Genomic DNA, 22,391 nt, shown 5'->3' with positions numbered 1-22,391 from the left:
CACTCCAACTGTTCTTCTTTGGAAAAGTAATTGCGGCGTCTGGCCTGATTTAACCGCTTGAGTCCATGCGATGTGTCCGGTTTCACCAAAGCAGATCCCCGCACAAAAGTCGCACGCTTGTGGCCACACGATCCGCGGCACTCTGTTAGGCTGTGGAATTTGTTGGCCCCCATCAGACACAAACGAGCTTGGACGGCAGCAGACAAAGCGGACATGCATCGGACTGGGCCCGCGTGAAAGGTGGCGTCGGCGAAGTACGTAAATCGGAGATCCTTGACACCACAGAGACGTGTTGAGGGCCTACGGCAGCGCTGTGATGCCTGCGAGTAAGGAACACTGTTTAGATTCATACAAATAAAACAAGGCTGTCTCTGCCAGAACTGGCGTTTTCTAAATGAGATTAACTTTTTCTCCGAGATCGCCGTTTTAAGGTGCCTGATATAAACAATTCAAACTATTTGTCATGCGGTCGAACAATTACGGTATGCTACTTGCTGGTGAAATTCCACGCTTTACTCAGTCTCTAAACTGGGAAAACATACGTCACTGTTTTCATTTACAATGTAAAATAACATTTAATCACAATACTCATAACTGGCCCCCTTGTTGCAATAATCAATACCGAGACAGGTACAAGCCCGGTAATTCAGACGCGGCGTGGAACGTCAAGTAAATGAATCGATACGCAGCGGCCCTTCTCTAAACCGACCTAAAAGGTAACCAACCGCGCTTATCTACGAAAATAATGCATGGAATGGAAGTAAGCTTACGTTTTGGACTAAAAAACTCGGGTATAAGAATGGCGGCTCGAACCCATGCCGTTCGCGCTTAAGCCCGCAATTGTACTAGTGCTGGGGCTGAAACCCGCAATCGTACTGAGGCTCATGCTTCAATTGCTGCTGTCCACTTTAAAGCCGATTCGGGTTTTAGCTCGATTGTAACACCCACATACATTTGAAGGTTACTTTAAGAAAAAAAGGTGCGTGTTGTGTTCGTGCGAATACGCCAATTTAATCACTGGGGACCATGACACGTGGTACGGTATTTTTTATTGGTGAATAAATAAAAGGTCAAGATTACTGCGAAATTCTCCGATGAACTCATTGCGGGTGATTGGTTGCTCTTTTAGGGTGTTTTTGTGGCGCGAGAACTTTTGTAGCCAAACAGCGCCAGTTCAGTGTCTGGAAAATTGGTATTGGATGAGTGTGGAGTGCATTAAAACTGCTATATAATATGGGCGTAAAGGGTGATAGGCCCCTGTAGTTTCTTCCCCGACCTATTTTTGGCAGCAATTCAGGGATAAAATGCCTGAACACCGAACACATCTTCACAATGTTTTTCACCGCATCACCACTATTAATTTATGCTTGTGCTCAGTAATACAATTTACGGGGGGTACAAAAAAGCAGCCTGCGTGTTCTGCCGCAGCTCACATCACTAATAGACGTCCGAAAGCTACTTAGTTCATGCCATAAGCAGCTCCAACAGCGCATAGGCTGGAGCCATCAAAAAAAGCACGCGGAGCGCTGCATGCTTGTACAGTCGGTAAAACGCTTCTCAATACCGGCAATTTCCCCTTTAGCTTGCTAGATCTGAGAACTGCCGAAACATACTATTTGCAAACATGTTGGAGACCTAAGGGACTTCAGACTAGAACACCGCAGTATTTTTCTTCAGATCCCGCTCGGGCGAGGCAGAATAAGCCTGCAAGTACGAAAGCTTCTGTTCTAGGCAAGCGTTTCACCAACTGTACACTGTTGTTTACCATACGTGCCTCCGTCTTTTCAGTGTCCCTGTGTGAGCTCTGTTGACGCGCTCATATTTTTACTTGAACAGGTTTGCTACCCCCGCTTCTATAGCTGTCTCCAGAACAATTCCCGACACCGTGCCGTTGGGCTGAAACTTGAGCCTGTAGCTCTCACGGTACGGTGGAATTTTATTCGCCTTGCAATACCTTCTCACTTTAACGAATTCTGCAAGACGAAGGTTTTTTTCTTGTCCGGATAGCAGTAACCGAGTTACAGTTAAACCTGGATGTGACGAACCTCTATGTAACGAATTCCTGTATTTAACGGAGTTTTTAATTTCCCCATTTCAACCCCTATTGATTGATTGATTGATTGATTGATTGATTGATTGATTGATTGATTGATTGATTGATTGATTGATTGATTGATTGATTGATTGATTGATTGATTGATTGATTGATTGATTGATTGATTGATTGATTGTAGGGTTTAACGCGCCGACGCAACGCAGGCGATGAGGTGCGCCGTAGTGGAGGGCTCCGGATTAATTTTGACCACCTGGGGATCTTTATCGTGCGCCGAAATCTCGTACACACGGGCGTTTTTGCTTTTCGCCTCCATCAGAAAAGCGGCCGCCGCGGCCAGGAATCGAACCCGCGACCTCGTGCTCAGCAGCGTAACGCCTTAGCCACTGAGCCACCGTGGTGGGTACCCCTATTGAAGCCAATGTGCTTGCGACCTCTATGTAACGAAGGAGATGCGACGGTTAACATTGATGCAACGAATCTGTTTCGCTGATGAGTCAATGCTTTGGTCCTTTTTCTGAAAAACGGACTGGCAAAATGTACTAATTTAGCGAATTTCCCCTGCACCGCAATCTCCCGTGCGTTCCACGTGTGAGTGCGGTATCGGCTAGGTGCCTGGCCTGCTTGTCGGCGTGTAGTTGCGCGTCTCCACTGATATCTGTGGTGTCGGTTCTTCGGCGATGAGTTCAATTGGTGATGAGCTTTGGTGCCAGAAAAGACAAAATCTCGTCTTTTCAAGGCAAGCTCGATTCTGGAGGCCGTCTCCGCCAACGAGAAAGAAGAACGCCACCGCCCGGTACATTGTCCCAACTAGCATGCCCTCAACAATTTTGAGTGCGGAAAAGAGCATCGAGTTCGCGAAAAAGCGCCCTTTCGGCATAAGTTTGGTTCTTGAAACGCGTCAAGGCAACGAAAAATATCAGAAAGCAAAAGTTCGTTCAGGCACCCAGAAATATTAAAAAGCAAAAGTGATACGTAAGTTGCGTTTGTGGATACGGGAGCCATGCTGTAGCAGAAGGCGCAAATTACGCTTAAACATATCCTCGAATAAGGGCGACTTCAGCATCACTGACGTCTGGCCTCATGGTTTCGTTTCTCTTTCAATCAGGCGAGATATAACACAAAACCTGCAGGTAACGAAAACCTTGATGTAACAAAAAACCGCAAATTTTTGTCAACTTTTTTATACCCAAGTTTAACAGTATTGGTCGGCATAAAAATTCGACTTCAGGCTTTTTTTGTTTACAGCCTTCAAACCCCACCGCTGTGCAGATGGAACGGAGCCATAAGTCTGCAGACAATTGCACAAACGTTAGGCTGTCAGGGTAAGCAGAAATCTTTCCCCGCTCGTTCACGGACAAACAAAGACCTACATTGCGTGGGCCCCCGCTTACCGCCAACGCTATATTTTGGCGGCAACACGTGATATGTACCTGAGGCAGAAAATGCATCCAAACCAATCGTCTTACAGCCCTTCTTTTAGGTGGGTCCGGCATCGAAGCCATCTTCGCCGTTTCTAGATAGCCGGCCTTCAATTCGTTGCTAAAAACACTCGAAGAACCCACAAATTATCCACAAGGTATGTGCTCACAATTAGCGGCTATATGATTCACTTCTGTTTTTTTTTAATGCTACATTTGTTCGCTGCAGTACACGTAGCATCTTTATCTAAGTGCGAACACATATCCAGCTTCTGTGCACAGAGATGCTACTTTACAATTTACCTGTCGTCCCTTGAAGCCGGCAACATTGGCTGCTGTGCGGGTAACGCAGTGCCTCATACAATCCGCACGGCTCTGGAACAACATCCTTGGCCCGTCGACGGGGCAGTCACCTCCAGGAAAGTTCCAAATACGGCACGAGTGGCCATCAAAAAACCACCATGATGAACGAATATCTCGCCTGCGCAGCATAGTAACCAAATTGGCTTTTTGCAAAGCCCTACGTTGGTTGGTGTAACAACAATAAATGTTTTAAGCGCAATTTATTAGGAATTCAAAAAAGCGCTCTTTCTAAATAACGTTACTAACACAGCCAGAAGCTGTATTGCGCCCCCTAGTATTCGCTGTACAAGAACTAATTATCAGAAGTCGTGAACACAAGTAATCACATAAATGCACATAATTATAGACGGATAATATGAATTGCTAAATAGACAAACGCTTATACAGTAAAAGCTCGTTGATTAGAACTCTGTTCATTCGAACTTCCAGTTAATTAGCACTTTCTCCCTTGTCCCCGCACGGCCCTGTATATTTCAATGGGAAAAAACTCCCGATAATTCGAACGCGTTCGTAGCCTGAACGGTTAATTCGAACTATGACCCTCCGGTTTCCATCATTCCTGCAAGAATAAGTCGGCCCAGAGTGATCACAATGTGTTTAAAATCCAAACCAAACCAAATTTACTAGAGATTCAAAACAACGAAACCGGTAAACATTCCGCGTGGCGCGAGCGCTGCGCTGCTGCAACAGCTTATTTTGCGTCTACAGAGGGCGCCGCGCCAGTGCTCCGGCGCATGCCATTCTTACTTACGAAACATTATTTACGAAATCGCCTGCCACAAACGTGTAGCGCCTAATCCGCGATAACGAGTCCAGAGGTGGCCGCGCATGTGTGGTGCGATTTCCCTTCATTCTAGCGTCCGCCCGCTAATTCGAACTCAGCTTAATAAGAACTATACGGTCTCCTTCGAGTTCTAATTAACGAGCTTTTACTGTATTTGAATCGCGGGCAGTAGAAAACAAACCTAGTGCAAAAACCTTATAAAATAAAGAGTTTGGCCGCGTATCTACTCACTCTACTACAAATGTAGTCGAAAGCCAGTAGTCTCCTGCCAAACCTGCCATGCACGCGCCTTTCTTCTCTCCCCGCCCACCCCTCACACTCTTTCCTTCCCGTATACCTTCTTTGACTAAACTTGACTCATACGATCCAAACCCTAGCCTGGCTCTGCTGACAGCAGGGATCGCTTCTATGGCCTTCGTGGACCCACTATCTGCGCGTGTTTTGGTCGCATGCCCTTCTCTTTGAAATAAAGGATTGATTACAACAACAACAAGTCTCAATTTGCACGTTCCACTGCTCGCGCGCAATGCGTGTACTGGAACTTTACGTTTCTCTTGAATTTCTTGGAATGCCGCCACCAGATTTAGGCTCTCGTGCGACCGATTTTTGGTAGTTTTTGGGTAAAGGCCATTTTTAACGTGTATTATTTCGCATCGCGAAAATGAGGCCGGCATACATTTTTAATCCAACTAACATTGCAAATACAACTTGTGTATTGATCTTCTGCCTCAAATATGCGTAATGTTTTCTCTTTTTTTTTCTAACAATGTTGACAAGTGGTGAAGTTTTTCCAGACTTCGTGGTTTGGGAAAGTTTTGTGTGTTTAAACATCTCGTTCAATAATTGCGCTCAGTTTTGTGCGGGAGGTCATGAGTCGAGAGCCAGAGGTCAGACAGACAGACAGACCACAATTTTCGGTTTTAGGTATCCCAAAAAAGGATACCATTTTTAAAAGTAATGGGCTAGAATTGCATTATAAAATGCCAATCACTAAACAATTGATGAATGTCCTACAGTAGGCCTGAGTGATGACAGAGAATTTCGGTATAAAACATAAGTCGCTCCAAACCTGTGCATCTGCAAAACCAGCAGTATTTTTTTTCGTAGACAGTTGGCAGTTAAGGCCGTAAAAAAGGATTTAGAAATGGAAATGTAGTGAAATTATGGTTTATGGGAGTATGGCGATGGATTATGTACTGAATGCCATGTTCACGGACAAGGAGAAAGCTGGCAGTGCTTGAATTGCTGCGGACAAGCTGTTTTATTGAATAGGGATTAAGTAGGCGTAAAATAGGTGTGACATGTGCATGCGTGTTGAGCAGAGTGTGAAATTACTAACACAGTGTGTTTTTGGGTGCGCTGTAATGAACCCATGTGGAAGTTCCACGTCAGTCCCCAAGTATCCTGAACAAGTTCCAAGCTGTGCGTTACTTCCAAGTTAACGCAATTAAGTTTATAGCAAATGTATACGGCCTTCTATGAAATGTTGAATATTTTATTGCAGTATATTCATGACCGTAGATACAAAACGCTAAATTGAGTTATTGATTCGGCAACCCATGCCGAAATTATTAAAGTTGAGCGACACAGTCGAAACCGCTGCTCTGGGATAATTTACTTCGCGTGCAATTTAACGGAATGGAATTTAGCAGGTATTAATAAAAACGACAGATACTCCCACATCCCATTAATTATGCCGAACAGTCGAAATAATGGCATAAAAAAGCAGAACGGAATATTCGGGTCTAATTCATAAACCTGATGCCCATACTCAACTTATTGGCCTGTGATGTCCGCCTTTGAATTAAAAGCAATGTTACCCCTGTAGGTACCCCGCGAACGAGGATTAAAAGCCGTCCAGGTGTAGGGAAGATTGAAAAAATAGAATGTACAGACAGTTACAAAACAAAGAAAAAGGCAATGCACATGAAATCTGGGTAATACGTCAGCTACTAACCAATCACGATGGTGGAATCGTGGTAGTTTCGTGTGTCTGCTGCATGAGCTACTTGCACGGACTGAGAACGGACTGGCGAGCACCGTGATGTGGGGAGCGTAATGTGCAGACTGCGAACCTATTTACTACGGCAGAGATGACCCCGCTGGTGGACTGCGAGCCTGCCTGCCGACCCGAAGAGGTAGAAAGTAATGATGAGGAGTAACTCGTATAAGGCCCGCCTGTCACGAACCAAGCACCGTAAAATTTATTGCGATTTAACACCATCTCGGGCTCGTGACGCAGCACCACCCGCACCAGCAAAATGTGGTGGACTAAAAAAAGCACGCAACGATAAGGCAAGGTTATGTTTTAACCGGTCTGCAAATAGGAACAGTACTTAAGTGTTTTAAAGCCGTATTTTATTCGTCAGCAACAACAAGATATTGTTATTGCACTTGTGGTCTTTTGAATTTATCTTGTTTGCCAGCGGCTACCGACGGCGGTTTCTAGAACACCGAGCTGACGAGAGGCTGTTCTCTTATGGGCATACATCCAAGATACAGTGATCACCCTACTCAATGCGATTCCTGTCTGCGGTTTCAAAGGGGGTGGGGGAGGGAATTGGTGACTAACGAAGTCATGAGCATTCCGCTCTGTAAAGGTGCATGGTGATGAAGGCTGAGGTGAGAGAATTTCGAATGGACGTTACGATGCCTTGAAGGAAGTCGTGTGAGACTAGCCTTTCCTCGACGCCATTCATTGTTGATAGTCTGGACTCCTGAAATACACGTAGCGTGCCATTCATTATGGATAAAGGCGACATGGCATTTTGAAGCAAAACCTATTCACACGTCTTGCACACGGAACACTTTTGACACTTAGAAATGGTAGATATATTCCCCACGAGTTTGCGGGTTCGATTTCCTGCCGCGGCGGCCGCTTTTCTAATGGAGGGGAAAATCAAAAACACCCGTGTGTACGAGATTTCGGCGCACGTTAGAGATCCCCATGTGGTCAAAATTAATCCGGAGCCCTCCACTACGGCGCGCCTCATCGCCTGCGTTGCGTCGGTGCGTTAAACCCTACAATGAATGAATCAATTTATTTATTTATTTATTTATTTATTTATTTATTTATTTATTTAAGGTTACCCTCAAGACCCGGGTAGGGCGTTACAGAGGGGAGTGGGCATAACAGGTACAGATATACAACAAAATAATAAGCATACAAGTTAAACAAGAGTACAAGTCGAAATAAAGAAGGAAGAACAAAACAACAAAATCAAGACAAAAGGCACAAAAAATCACAATAATGTAGCTTGTGTAGAAAAGCGAGATATCATTTGAAAAACGATACCTAAGGGACATAAGAGGGAAAAAGGCGCAACAAAACTGTTCATGATACGATACATATTTGGCAAAGATTTGGCTACTTATATGCAGAGGCATAAATAGTGAGGTCGGTGAAAAGTTAGAAACCGATGACAAAATGAGGACAAGGCACAACAGCGCTAAAGAAAATTTCAGCATCAAGTATTATTACAAACGTGGGTAGTCAAAGCTGATCTAAACAACTTATTGTTACGGATTAATACAATCAATTCAGGAAGGCGGTTCCAATGGGTGATTGCTTGGGGTAGAAAAGAGTAACAGAACAAGTTTGCATGACAATGAATAGGTTCAATTTTATGGCGATGATCTAAGCGACGAGATATGATAGAGGGACTTGATAGGAGCAATTCATATTCCCCCAGCGCTTACCGGTACCCCTCACCATCCCGCATTTCTTTTTCACGCGGTGCTCCCTGTGACATCTAGCGGCTTCACGGCCTCTGAGTCGAATAATTCGCATTACTGTGATTTTCTTTGTGTTTAATACTAAGGATCCGCCCCTTTGCCTTTGAGTGGCTCCTGCCTAATAAGACACATGACGCGTCGCAGCCAATGCGCATTAAGGTGCCCGGTGCCAATGTGCGCTTAGGAGCTCTTCTTCAGTAACGGCGTGTAGTGGACTCGACGGTGGAGTGTGCTCCAGCAGCTAAGCTGTCCCAAAACCGCTGTCGGTCGATACAATCAATACCCGTGGAGCGCGCCTTCCTGAAACCATCGAATCTAGTTCATTACGATATTGGACAATGCCCCAAGTGGTCGGCCCACGCCAGCACCGTGTTACGGTGTTTGTAGTGTCCACATTAAATGCGGTGTCGTACTACGCTCATTTGGTCCTGAGAAGAGACGGGTTTGGATCGCCAATTTTTTGGCGGAAAAGTCAACGTCTTCGATGGAAAGCTCCAGGCAGAGGCCATACATCCAAGATGTGCGAGAGCGCCATGCGGGCCTCAGGGCATTCAAGTCTCGTCCTGCACTACTTCAAGGTGTTTTGAATAGAGAGCTCATAGACGCCACAACTATTAGGAGTACCCGTCTCTGGCAGCCGGGCGAAGTTACATGGAATCCACCAGATGCTTTCGGCAGCGAAGAAGCATACAGATGCAACTGCACCTGCTTGCTTAAATACGTCGTGAGCAATTGACAATGTAGAGTGCCCTTGGGCACGTAATAGAAGCCGCCTTACAGACAGAACATGAATAGAGAGAGAGAGATAATTACCGTGGGAGGTAAAGATTCGAGGCGAGGTAAAGAGGGAAGGTGAAGATAGGGTAGGAGGTAATTGAGATGGGAGAAGGAAGATAAATATAGTTGGGAGTAACAAGGAGAAAATAGTCGCAGTTACTGGTACTTGGCGTAAGCTTGCAGAGGTGGCACAAATATCGTCGTCGTTCACTGTCATTTCGACCGAAGCAAGCATGCCTATACTCGGTGACAACTTAAGAACGGCACCGGAAGTTGCCGCTGCGCCTTATCACCGTAGCCGGATGTTTCTCCGCGCGGCGCAAGTAGGGCGTTACTGGGAATATTTTGAACATGGCGTGAGCCGTTCCCGCGATTTTTTGGACTTAATATGCTTATAAACGACTCCAGTGACGACAAACTAACTGCTTGAGACAAGGCAGACGATATCACGCATTCATAGCAAACCCCTTTCAAAACGGGCGCGCACTGACGTCACGGGTCCGGCGCTTTGGCGGAGTGATACACTACATGAGGTGGTGCCGTTCTTAAGTTGTAACCGAGTATAGTCACCGGTGCGTGTTGCCGCTAGAGCGCAATGATCTCTGAGCTAAGGAGTCCTCCCACCGGCGAGCAGCCGTAACACGTTCCGCTCCGCACAATAAATGTTTTTATAATCATCATCAAGGGTGTACGAGGCTCTGTTATTCTTTTCGAGTGTTGTACATGAACTGCACGGGAAAAAGCACTCATTCCTCTTCCCTACTCATAAATCAGCTACGTTATTCATACGTGGGGTTGCTGAGACGGATTTGGTCTGTGTCTCCGACGCTGCCACCACGGCCTGTACAAATAGGGAGTGTTTGGTAGCACTGAGGGCCTATTGCAATTCAGCAAAGCAACCCACGAGGCTGCAGCTGCGTTTCCAGAAGATGTAATATGGAGGTTATCGCGGAACTATTTAGCAAGCACCACCACCAAGCAAAAAAGGAGAAGGGTTTAAAGCAAACGTGGATTCGTGCGTAATGAGCACATATTAAGGCCGTAAATTACGAGCTAAGCGCTATAACATTCTCCACTCGGTACTAATCCCATGGCAAAAAAAGTGGTCGTGAAATTTAATATTATGAGGCAGAACGAAACATTATCTTCATGGAAGAACGCACCAAAGATATGCTTTGAAATGTATGGCTTTCTAAGTCGCCTTACAACCTATGTATACGTACTCAATCGCTAGTGTTAACTCTTACAACGTATGTCTTCCTACGTGCTTTGCAGGCAAAAGTCTGGCGTACTATTCTGACAGGTAACGTTTATGTACACATCCACCCGTCTACACCTCAGCCACGGGCTTTTAGCCGTCTTAATTCATCTTAATTCTATCTAATCCCATCTTAATCCACATGCGCCGTAATTATCATAATCCACCCCGGCCCATTACCACCTTGATACACCTAAATCCTTCTTAAACCATTTATTCCCGCCTTACTAAACATTGAACTTAATCACTACTTAATAAATAATAATTGACCTCTTCTACGTGGTTGGCATGTTTCTGTTCGCTTCCGGACTTCCTCGGGTTAGTGCATCATTCGTACCTACGCAGGGGTCATGCGAGGTCAACCTTCCAATGAAACATACAACGCTTTTGCCTTAATAATTGATCTCAGACAGGGGCTAAAAACACAGTGCAAATTTCACAAACATCCACCATTCCTCTACGCTTACCTTCCACAGGCGGTGAACACCGCTTTTTTGAAGCACCGCTGTGCCGGCTTGGACTCCGCCTCGCAGTTACGGCGGCAGCTTTCCAAGGACGCGAAGCGGTTCGGACTCTGGTTGCACAGAGACCGCATCCTCCTTGTTGCTGCGTGTGGCCCATAGGGTTCCTCGGTTAAAGACGACCTTGGCTGATGGCTCCAGACGCAGACGCCGGCCTCGGGCAAGAAGTACGCCTCCCGCTTAGGCTTGGCGCAGACGGTGAACAGCGGTGTGGCACATTGCGGCCTTGCCTGGCGAGAAGCATGAGCACTGAGTTGGAAAACTATGAGCGGGCATTGAAAGCGAATATAAACAGCAAAGAGTGTGGATTACTTTTTTTTTTTTTTTTGCTGGCAAATGTTTCAGGCCACATAAGCACGCTTTTAAAGCTTCAGTTTTTATTCCTCTATGGCCCCTCCCTCAGAAAGCACGCTTTCTATTTTCGCTGTTGGAAGCAACGCAATGAATTAATGGGTGACCTTCGTTTAGGTAAGAGGCCTGAGGCCGTGGTTTGGGTTATCGTGTGAATACGCACAAGCGCCTATCTGATGCATAGTAAACTTTTTTTAATAATTCACCTCAAGGTTTTTCGCACAAACCATATTACCTTGCACATAACAGTGTGTTGGTCTATACGGTAGCGCAGCCGTAACTCCCTTTCTCAGCGCCGGCATGTTTGCGATCAAAATTAAACGGGTCGGTCGTTACTGAGCACCAGGTTAAGAAGTAGCTGGATGGCGTTCTAAAGACCGAAACCTGAAACGTACCCCAGTACACAATCGACAAGTTCATAAACGGGACTTTTACAAGTCCCGTTTACAAGTTGCGCTTACTTACAATTTGCGGTAAAATCCCCTGAAAACAAGCACCCTCACCATCTCTTCTTAGAGAAAGGCCGAGACAAGCGCGAAAGCTTTTGCACATCAACACTGCGTCAAAAATGCAGTCAAAGGCTTCGCTAAAAGTGCGTGAGATCGATCGGCAAACCTTGAATGGCCCCAATAGAAGACGAAGAACGAACCCACGTAACGATTTTTCGCGCGCAACGTAAACGCATCTACGATCGATCTAAATGTATATCGATACGTGGTTTATGAGATGTAGGTATACTATTGTATTCCCTCTTCGTGATCGATGCGTGTATTGTCTTATGTAGAACCTTTCCTTTTTTGCAATTTTCAAGTAACCGGTTTGACACAATGGAAGTCCGGTTTCACGCACGCACCATGTAACCAGAGATCCTATCATAGCTTTTCGGTCGACCAACTGGTCTATGAGGAAGTGCATTAGTTTTTTTATACGATGCTACCGGCCCCACTATAAAAAAATTAAGCCTTTGCTGTAACTAGTCACGGCAAAAGATATATGCTTCCGCAAAAAATGACCATTACCATACCGCCAAACTTACAGGCACAAGCGGCTTTTTTTCCTCATCCTTTCTTCAGAGGAGTTCATGCAAACAAGCTGTTTCCTCTCGCCCCCAGCGCCTCACACTGACTATGCTGGATTTTGCCAAGACACGTTTTGTGGAGAGATGAAATCGTGGGTGCCCGGGAACAGGCGCTGGTCTCTTTTTTTTTTTTTTTTTCGGGAAGAGATCCGTACGCAGGGGGAGTAATCATACGGATGAGAATTTAGAACAGGGGGATGGGGGGGAAGAAAAAATGAGGAGGGAGCGATGGGAGTTTAAAACAGGGGTAACGGGGATACGGGGGGAGGCAAATTTATTATGTTAGCTAAGAGCAGGGCAAGTGAGTGACTGAAACCGGCAAGTTCGTTGCTGACAACCGATGCCCCAATTCAAAGGGAAAGCCACTAATCATTATCATCATCATCATCAGGCTAGAGTTACTGTATACACTTCCCGTAAAGAGTATAGGCAGTACAGGGAGCATGTACATATATTCAGGAAGCATGCGCATGCTGCTACTTCTCCCCTTACGGATCATATGCTGTGTGGAGGAAAGAAAGCTTGGGAGAGACCCCGGTGGACGCCGCCGCATTGGGAAAAAGGTGGGAGGAAGTGGCATTGTTTTTTGCCATTCATCGGAAGCCAGTGGCAACCGCATCTTAACAACGGCGCCGATGGCTGCCCCACCCAGGCCGTGGCCAGGGGCGCAGACGAAGCGGAAGATAATGGAGCGAGCGAATGCGGTGGAGGTGGTGCGTGCGCGCGAAATACAGGGATAAATTGGTGTCCTCCAAAAAATTGGCTCCAATCCACGCTGTGAAGGGGGTTGGAAAGCAAAGCTTTAAACGACACCCACAACAATTGCCCAAGCTACGCCACTTGAATTCACACACGTGGCTCTACAAAGAGTGAAACCAGATATTCTGCTAGCCGTTACCTCGAATTCGCGGGAACGGCGTCCGGAACGCAGCAACAGCGTCGGCCACTGCCCTGGTAAAGCGGCGGACGCCGCCGCTGTAGTCCGGTCGTGAGTCGGATGTGAGAGAAAACAGAGAGGAGCTCCTTTCGAAGGGTGAGACAGCGGAACCTAGCCATCGTAATGTGCTAGCGTGGGGCTACACCACGGCTCGACACACGTGCGGACACCGAAACAATTCGGCATGTGAGCTTAGTGATTCTCATTTATACCGATTTAAACTAGTTCAGTAAGTTTGAGAACTGCGAGAAAGGTGAGCGAACCTTTGTAATCGCTATTTATCAGAACCAGTTGCTACTTTCGCCTTTTGTAATACGTCTTAAAACACAACCGAACTGGTATTCACCAATTTAGAAAATGCAATCCCATTCGTGGCAAGCAGTGCGCCAAAGGTAGAGTTTCTTTAGAGGCCAGATGTCTGTATGTGGTTCGTACATTTTGTTATTCCGCCCTGCAAACCAATCGTTGACATGTGTTTGCCGTACGACCACTTAATTCCGTCGGGTGCTGGTTACCCAGGAGGTGCTGTCGAACAAGTTAACCAAGCCGTACGAAGGCACCGCGCAATGGACGCGAAGCTGCACCACAACAGGCCCAAAACAACCGTCGCTAAAGCAAACGACAAAGACGGTACGCCGACGCCGTCGCCGGCGAGCAGCCACTTCCGCGCTGGTATCGCTGGTTGAATTTGCCGCTCCATCTGTAGTGTTCTCTGTGAGCAAAACCCTGTGCACCCCCCCGTCACCACCTCCGACGCGTTGGGAGTTTTTTGTTCCGCACGCCACGAAAACACCGTTCACTGGCAGAGCTAGAAAGCTTTGCCTAAAAAAATAAGTCGGCTAAATGGGCCACAGAACGAATGAGGATCGCAGTAACACTTAGTAACAGGAAACGAGCTTCGTGGATCAGAGAACAAACTAGTTGAAGATATCATACTTCCAATAAAGAAAAATAAATGGGCTTTGGTAGGCGAAATGACAATCGGTGGAGTACTGAGGTGACAGAGTGGACACTGGGAGACGGGTCTAGAAAAACTGGAAGGTCATGTCCTCGATGGAGGGAAGAAATAAGAAAATTCGGAGGCAAACAATGGACTCTAGCGACGCGGGACAGGAGCGGTTGGAGATCAATGGTAGAGTCCTTCGTCCTGCAGTTAACCTAGTGGTCTGCTGCGGTTGATAATGATGCAACAGCCGGGTCTCCGACGAAGAGAGCGGGGCCGCTAGCTCTGCTGTTTCGACAGCCTTGCGCCACTAGTGCAGGACTGCGCCAATTGTTTTCTTATTTTTTTTTTTTTTTTTTGGCTAACGCCACCGGACCAAGCTCGAGCTTAAACAGCTCCGCTGTTAAAATGGCCCAGTGGCTTCCCGAAACCCGACGTAGGGCTTCAGCTAATGTTTTCTTTCCTGCGTAATATACGGTTACGGTTTACTTGGCAGCTAGGTTCGTGTTCACGGTCACCTCACGGACCACGCGGATACAGGGAGAGCTAAGCGACGTAACCCCAGAAGACAGAAGTGACACGTCGAACTGGCAGAGCAGCGACTCGACTTGCAGGATGCGACGGGAAAACGAAGGGCCAAAGTGGACCGAGCTCTCCTCTTCTAGCCTCGACCGACAACGTCCATCCATTGGCTGCCTAGCCAAACAGCTTTAGTCGCCGAAAGAACCGAGGTACCCTCGAAGAAGGGAGCGCTACGATGGTTTGGATAGCCATAGTTTGAATAATAAGACCCCTCCCCTTTGAGAATTTCTGGTGGTTGGCGTTGCCTCTTGTTTGCCTTTTACTTCAGCGCTTTGGCCACGGCCGCCGCGTGTGGAGGATTGTATGAGTGTTCAACATGGCCCAGCGATTTTTCACTCGAGCGGCGCTCTTTCCCTCTGTGACCCTGTGATCGGAACGCTTCGCAAGCACGGCGGCGTTACGCGTACGCTCGCCTGTGTCATGAACGGGGCACTCCCATTGCACGAAACGGAGGTATAGTCCACTGAGGTCGGCCTGATAAGGAGCTCGTCGGAGGGAGCTTGACCGTGGCTCCGACGGCCGCCATTATCGTTTTCTACACTACCGCTCTGAGCGAATCGCCATGAATGGACACAGCTGTAGTGTGGGATCTCAGGTTGCACAGAGTTGCCACTCACCACCACTCAGATTGCTGTAAACGGGCCGTAAGGAACCATGTTCCGACTTTTGGGGTCCATAAACCGAAATACAACACACCTAATACGAGCGCAGTAGAAAGAGACACGCCAGAAATTTTCTACTTACCACTGAATGGAAGGCACCGCGGCGAACAAATGAATATAACATTGTCACCGTTTGCGTAGAAAATCTTTTTACATAACCACAAAGAAATGTGGCTTGGTGAAAAAAAAAATCGGAATTCATGGATACTGTTTCTGTAAAACGGTAGGCTAATTTCCGTAAACACAAGCATCTTATGTGGCAGGCAATGTAATCATATGATGTAATTATTTGTTATTTCTTTCCTTTTTACAAAGTACCGTCCGCAGAAATGCGTCTGCCGTTTCTAACTTAGATTGTATTATATGTGCAAAATGAAAACTGTCAGCTGTATCTTGTAGCTGGTACACTGCAAAATCAATTTCTTCTGCATAATTCCTTCAGAAGTTCCATTACTTCATCAGCATGGCGATGCATTCATGCGTCCTGCACACGTCGCAGGAGCTGCAAATCGCACAGATTTTGCAGAGTGAACAGCACAACACGCTGCTTTGATCAAGGTAGCTGTTTTGAACTACATCGCCTTCGCCACGTATAAACATTATGAGAGTAAGAAAGGCTTTGTCAGCTGTCGGCAAAAGACGCGTGTGTATCCCATTTACAGGCGGAGGTTTTAGATCCCATAGAACCATATACAGGAAACCGGCATCATGCAGTTCTCGTGGCTTTGTCATTGCTCCAGGACGCCTTTATATTGAACATCATGCTTCAATCACTAAAGGTACACCCAGTAAGTATTTGTAGGGGCTCATACGCGCAATACGTACGTCAGTATCATAGCCATAACTTGAGTTTTGACTGTTGTTGATTTCACTGAACTAGAACAGTCACACCCGTAAACAAAAACAAGCTTTACACAATATACCAAAAGACTTACGTAACGGCGGTTCTTTGGTGAGTGTTTCCCTCCCGTTAGTGGACCATCCGCTCGATTCGCTGGATCCACTGACTTGAAAACGAAGAGGGGCGATTCCGTTGATGAATGGTTCGAATGTGCCATAATCTTCCCGTTCTTGTGCCTTTTAGAGCGGCTCATCCTAGGAGTGCTGACTGGTGGTTGAACGTCAATTGAAGAACGGGGGAGTTCATCGACATCGAAGGGCGCGGTGGGTTGTTCCGTGCGTTCTTCGGGAGCAATCCGCAGGTTGGTAGCCGTCTGCTGTGGTACATAGAAAATATGCAATAAGCTGCGAGAAATACCTCTGAACAGCGCTGAGGTGATCGAGGCATTTATTTGCACATGGGGCCAACATACTCGCTATGTCTCATTCAATGAAGCGAGTTCGCACAACATAACTTCAGGAGTTGCTTTCCACGACCCACAACTTACGTTGAGGCATCCTTGGACCACGCAAATAAGTGCGCGTTTTAAGTATATAACCGCCAAAGTGAGTATTGGACCAGAGTCTTGCGTCTCCGGCGTGCGTATTCCCAAACCATATCCCGTAGGGGCCCAGGCCGACCACACCCCCTAAGCAGCGGCGCAGCCAATGAGGTTAAAAAAATTGCAATTTTTTAACCTCCTTGGACGCAGCACTGTGACGTCACTCCCTCTATGTGGGCGACTTCATGCAATATGGATTTTTTCTTTTTTTTTCCTCCCCTCGTTTCGGCGGCTTTTCGGGCGGCCGATGGTTTCGCTCCGTGGGCGGGGCTGGCCTGCGGTGCTGGGGAATCTGACGCACATGTGGTAGAAGTTAACCTTTTGTACCTTAGCCCCTGATCTCTCCGCGCTCTTCTTGCGCGCCTGCAAGTTGACGCTGACCTCCGATCGTGTTCCTAGATAAGCGCACGGCTCGGTGCTCGAATTGCGCGCGCGCGGATGGACGCTTTCACGTGCATGAGGCAATTATACACGTTCCGGAAGCAAACACTCTCATTGAAAGCTCATTCTACAACACACAGAAGGGTATACAAATGAGTTGGGTGCTCTTTCACTATATACACACCTCAAAACACGATTCGGTGCTGCAGGTAAGGATTACAAGAAAGGTAGCCAATTACCCATGACTACATTTACAGACTGTCCTACGCTTGCGAAATATTACAGCTGCATGAGCTGCTACATTTTGACACTTTCATAAGCACTATTACATTGAATTTTGTTAACATTAACTTCCTTGCATTAATTCTTTATCAGGAATAGTGCCACTAAGGAAAACATTGACATTTTGTTAACAGCAATGGAAGGTGTGAATCGTTCTTGCAAGGGTGATATGTTGATAAGAAAGACACCAGCTCAAACGTACACGTTTTACACTCGGTCATGAATGCTGCATAATTTACACTGCTGGTCATAACAATTTAGGAAAACAATGTCGAAAATATATACTAACCAAGGGATAAGTAATAGTTGGATTGTACAGCAACTGAAGTACTCGAGGAGTTTGATATATGTCTTCTGTACAGTGCTATTGACCACAGTCTCTTCACTGAAGCCATCAGGGCGCAGTTTGATATCAGTAATCATGCGTGCTACCCCTCACACTGTTGCCAATGTCGATTAATTATTTTTAACAATTTGTGCTTCATGCACACACAGATATTGCTGCATAAGATACGTTATTTATAAATAGACAGCTCCAGCAGGACCGAATGGCGCTGATGCCCCCCCTGTAATCGGGAAGGCACACCAAATCGTTACCACTTAATTTGGCTCGGTCCATTATTCGACCGTAATCGCCACCAGCTCTTAACTCTAGATCCCGCCCCTGCGACTGAACAGGAACATGTTAGTCGGGCCCGTGACGATCCCACCACACTAGAAGCAATTACCGAGTACGCCCTTGAAAACGGACTCTACAAATTGGTGTAGCAGCCTTGCTGACTTCCCCGTTCGGTCTACAATGTGAACTGTCTGCAGCGGGCACTGTTTTCAGTGTGAACCGCGTTGTCCACAGTGTGAACTGTACATTTAAGTGTGAACTGTGCGTTTTGCTGCCACTGACTTACTTTAATGTATTCATTTTGCGATTAGGACCCCAAGACTGCAACTGTGTTCATTGTGCGAGTTGTGACCTTCCCCTTTTCCCCTCATCCTTGCTCCCCCAGGGCCCCATGACCTCTATTAATGCAGTGTTACACTCACTCAGATACGTATATTCTTTTCGCTGGGACTAATGAGTAGTTGCGCGTGAGGTTGAAGCACGGTAGTCACAGCAGAGATAAAACTAAGTAAAAAAGAGTTATCTCCTTGGCACACTATTTTTGCGTTAGTGATCTGGGAGTCCAAATAGCGGCAAAAAAGTGTCACTTTTTGAGATCCACTGATGGGTATAGATGAACAGTTGGTGACTGTTTCCTGCGACGCATTTTTAGCTACCACATATATGGATTTCTGTAGTGTCTGGCCTTTTAATTCGCGCGCATTGTGTTACAGCTCGCGCCTCAACTGTAAGCCACACACACGCAAAAAAGTATACAAATGTATAAACAAGAAATAGCAAGAATAAAAATATAAATAGTACAACACAAGTTGCAAAACGCCGCCTCGCGTACTACAACTCTTCGTATTGAAAAACATACCTTTCGCCCCATTTCTGGACATTTTGGACAATCCAGGTTGTGCTTGTGCACCCGCTCTACGAGTCCATGAAGGCGTTGCCTGCTACTTCGTCAGGCAGGTTCGCGCGGAACACAGACTCATGATTTGTTGACGCGAGGTCATCTCTGACGACCTCGAGCGGTTGCTCGTGCTTATCCATGAAGCAGAAGTTATAAGCTTCGCGACCATCGCGTGAATGCGCGGGGGACGCGCGTGGCGCACACAAATATGAGGTCGGACCTTGTGATGGGCATTTCTGCGCGAGTGCGAGGCCAGACGAGTATGGCGAATAACACGCTCGCTGATGTTCGCAGCACTCGAGCGACCGACGTACGCGTTTGCTTCGGACCGAATGAGAGCAAACGTTCTGCGCTTCGGTAGGGAGTCCAAAGGACCACCCAAGACCAAAAAAAAAAAAAAACATTTTTGCCTTCACTTTATTGGGAGTGCTTGCTTTCCGGAACGTAAACAATAACTACATATGTACGTGCAAAAGCATCCATCCGCGCGCGCAGTTTGATCAACGCGCCGAGCGCTAGCTTAACTAGGAACAGCATGGGAGACGAGCGACTGACGGCGCACAAGAGAGCGTGGAGAGCGAGCTTCATCTTCCCAGCGCGTACGCCAGGCTAGAGCTAGGAGCGAAACCATCGGCAGCCGCGAAGCAGCGCGATCACAAAAGATCAAAACAAATTTTTGTCTTCCTTTTTATTTTTTATGAGAGTGTTTGCTTTTCAGAACTTGTATAGTTGCCACATGTACGTGAAAGCGTCCATCCGCGCGCGCGCACTTCGAGCACCGAGCCGAGCGCTTATCTAGGAACACGATCGGAGGTCAGCGTCAACTTGCAGGCGCGCAAGAAGAGCGCGGACAGATCAGGGGTTCAGGTACAAAAGGTTAACTTCTACCACATGTGCGTCAGCTTCCCCAGCACCGCAGGCCAGCCCCGCCCACGAAGCGAAACCATCGGCCGCCTTCAAAGCAGCCAAAACGAGGGGAGGTGGAAAAAAAGAAAAAAAATCCACCTCGCATGAAGTCGCGCACATATAGGTAGTGACGTCACGGTGCTGCGTCCAAGGAGGTTAAAAAATTGCAATTTTTTTAACCTCATTGGCTGCGCCGCTGCTTAGGGGGTGCGGTCGGCCTGGGCCCCTACGGCATATGATTTGGGAATACGCCTCCGGCGTAGACCTTGACTCTACCTTTTGGCGGTACCACTCGATTAAGTGCCAAAGCATTCGACCCTCTCGTTTTTGCGCATTTAGCCGTGAGTCGCGCAAATTTCAGCGGTTCCTCAAGGCTGAAGTCACCAGTCACCGGGGTGGTGGCGACCGCGACCACGTCACCCCTTGCGCCATATCAACGCACTCACTCGGCGTACGGGTTCTTTTGAAAGACCTATGTTTGGTCGGCTATTTTGAAATAGAAAATTTTGGTCCGCCTGTCTATGTATGCGTCTCGATACAGCCGCCGGCCAAAAGTGCACCAGAATTCTTGAGTGAGACGTTTATACAGCTGCCAAGACATTTTCACTGTAATAAATCTAGAATTATGCTCCAGATTTTTCAATGTTGTTCAGCAACAAAACAACATTTGGCTTATTTGAGATAAATTTCTATACAAATCTCCTGTTTGCACTGTTCTCTTAAAGAAAAGGAGGTGTGCGCTTGATTTTTGCAAGAGCAAATTAAAAAAATTAGACCCGTTCCACTCAATGTGAAAGCTGTCGAAAGTGCAGAGCAGTGGTTCGCCATAGTGGGCTGTAGCGCCGTTATCCGCTCACTGCTACCACCCAACGCATTTCAAATTTCCCGCCTCCGCAGTCGTCGCGCGCCCCCTGCCTGAAACTGCGCCAGTGGGAGTTCTGTTCTTTTTGTGCTTGCTTTTCCTCCCGCACGTGCCGGCGTTGCAGTGTCACTTTTTTTCGCCATCACAAACCCCGCGAGGGGGACTCGAGTAAATGCGTCGCATAGGGGGTGGGTGTGTTGCGTTAACGTTTAGTGTTTGGGGAGTTGGTGGTAGTGAATGCGTTGTATCAGCAGCTTCTTGACGTAGTTTGAATGAGTCAAGGATATAAGGCGCGTTCGTAGCCTCCATTCTGTGTCGGCTTTGTGGCGCAGTGGGTAGAGCAGCATGTACATTGCGTTCCGCCCGCGGGGTCGAGGGATCGAAACCAGGCGCCCGATAGTATTTTTTTTTTATTTTAGTGTAGGGGAAGGGGTGCGGACTACGACTACGGACGTCAACGCGGGTGACATCGTGAGTTACTGAAATGCTCTGCATTTAAAACGAGTTGAAAACAACCATTCAACCATCCAAATGAGGCGGCAGCCCGGATCTCGTGCTCTGGGCTCGAGTGCCAAGTACCAACAGTCCCAACAGATGACGTAACAGTGCGGCAAGGCAAGATTGAGCTCCTGAAGCGTCCTAAGAGTGGGTCGACGCACGTAGGGAACAGTGAGTGGGGGGTGCGCGGATGGGACAGGAAACCAACCACCGTGGCTCAATAGCTATGGCGTTGTGCTGCTGAGCCCAAGGACGCGGCTTTGATTCCCAGCCACGGCGGCCGCTTTTCTGATGGTGGCGAAAACGTTCGTATGTTCGAGATATCGTTGCGCGTTAAAGATCCCCAGGTGGTGAAATTTAATCCGTTGCCCTCCACTGCAGCGCGCATCATCGCCTGTGCAGCGTCGGCGTGTTAAACCCTACAATCAATCAATCAATCAATCAATCAATCAATCAATCAATCAATCAATCAATCAATCAAAAAGAAGACCGAACAGGCGTTTACGCAGCAAGCGCGGAAGGAGACTTTAGTCTTTCTACGACTTTTCCCCAATACAGCCACCATGTTAAAAAATTAAAGTATCGTGAGAAGAGAAGTTTATACAGGCAAAACCATTCCGAACAACTAAAGCATACTTGTCAAGATTATTTAGGAAAAAAAATGCCCTTACCATTGCTATACTCCATAATGCGAAATTTGTGCGCAGCCTGAACTGCAGTCTTCTCTGTCACAGCGCTTATCTGCTACGTGTCAGGACGTGATCGTGTGATCAGCGACCGCACGGCGGCGCGCGCTATTCTGCCGTTCTCTCGCAGGGTGTCGCCGCCGCCGGCGAGTTTGTTTTTGCAAATCATTTTTGAACCTCCCGCGCAAATGTAATGTGTTTCTGATGAGCCGCGCACGGAGGAGTAACGACTGGCGGGGGAGGCACTGAGACAGATGACGCCAAAGCAGCCCTTGCCATCCTCTCCCTCACTCTATCGACACACTTGCCTTCGTCGTTTTCTTTCTGCCTTCGCTCGCTCTGTCGCCATCGC

General features: G+C 47.2%; 1 protein-coding gene across 1 annotated transcript; it reads right to left on the bottom strand.

Moving 5' to 3' along the window:
* Nucleotides 1–300: 300 nt before the first annotated feature.
* LOC144148264 (uncharacterized) lies at nt 301–10,986 on the bottom strand. The gene is made up of 3 exons (XM_077679826.1): nt 10,859–10,986; nt 3,837–3,955; nt 301–320 (listed from the first exon to the last, which is right to left on the bottom strand). The coding sequence occupies exons 1-3, from the start codon at nt 10,984–10,986 to the stop codon at nt 301–303; spliced, it is 267 nt and encodes an 88-aa protein (XP_077535952.1).
* Between the last annotated feature and the right edge of the window lie 11,405 nt (nt 10,987–22,391).

The sequence above is a fragment of the Haemaphysalis longicornis genome, unplaced genomic scaffold (genome assembly GCF_048455015.1).
Source record: "Haemaphysalis longicornis isolate Haplotype H1 unplaced genomic scaffold, Haemaphysalis longicornis Haplotype H1 scaffold_8, whole genome shotgun sequence".
NCBI classification, from domain to species: Eukaryota; Metazoa; Arthropoda; class Arachnida; order Ixodida; family Ixodidae; genus Haemaphysalis; species Haemaphysalis longicornis.
This window is presented reverse-complemented; position numbering and strand designations above follow the sequence as displayed.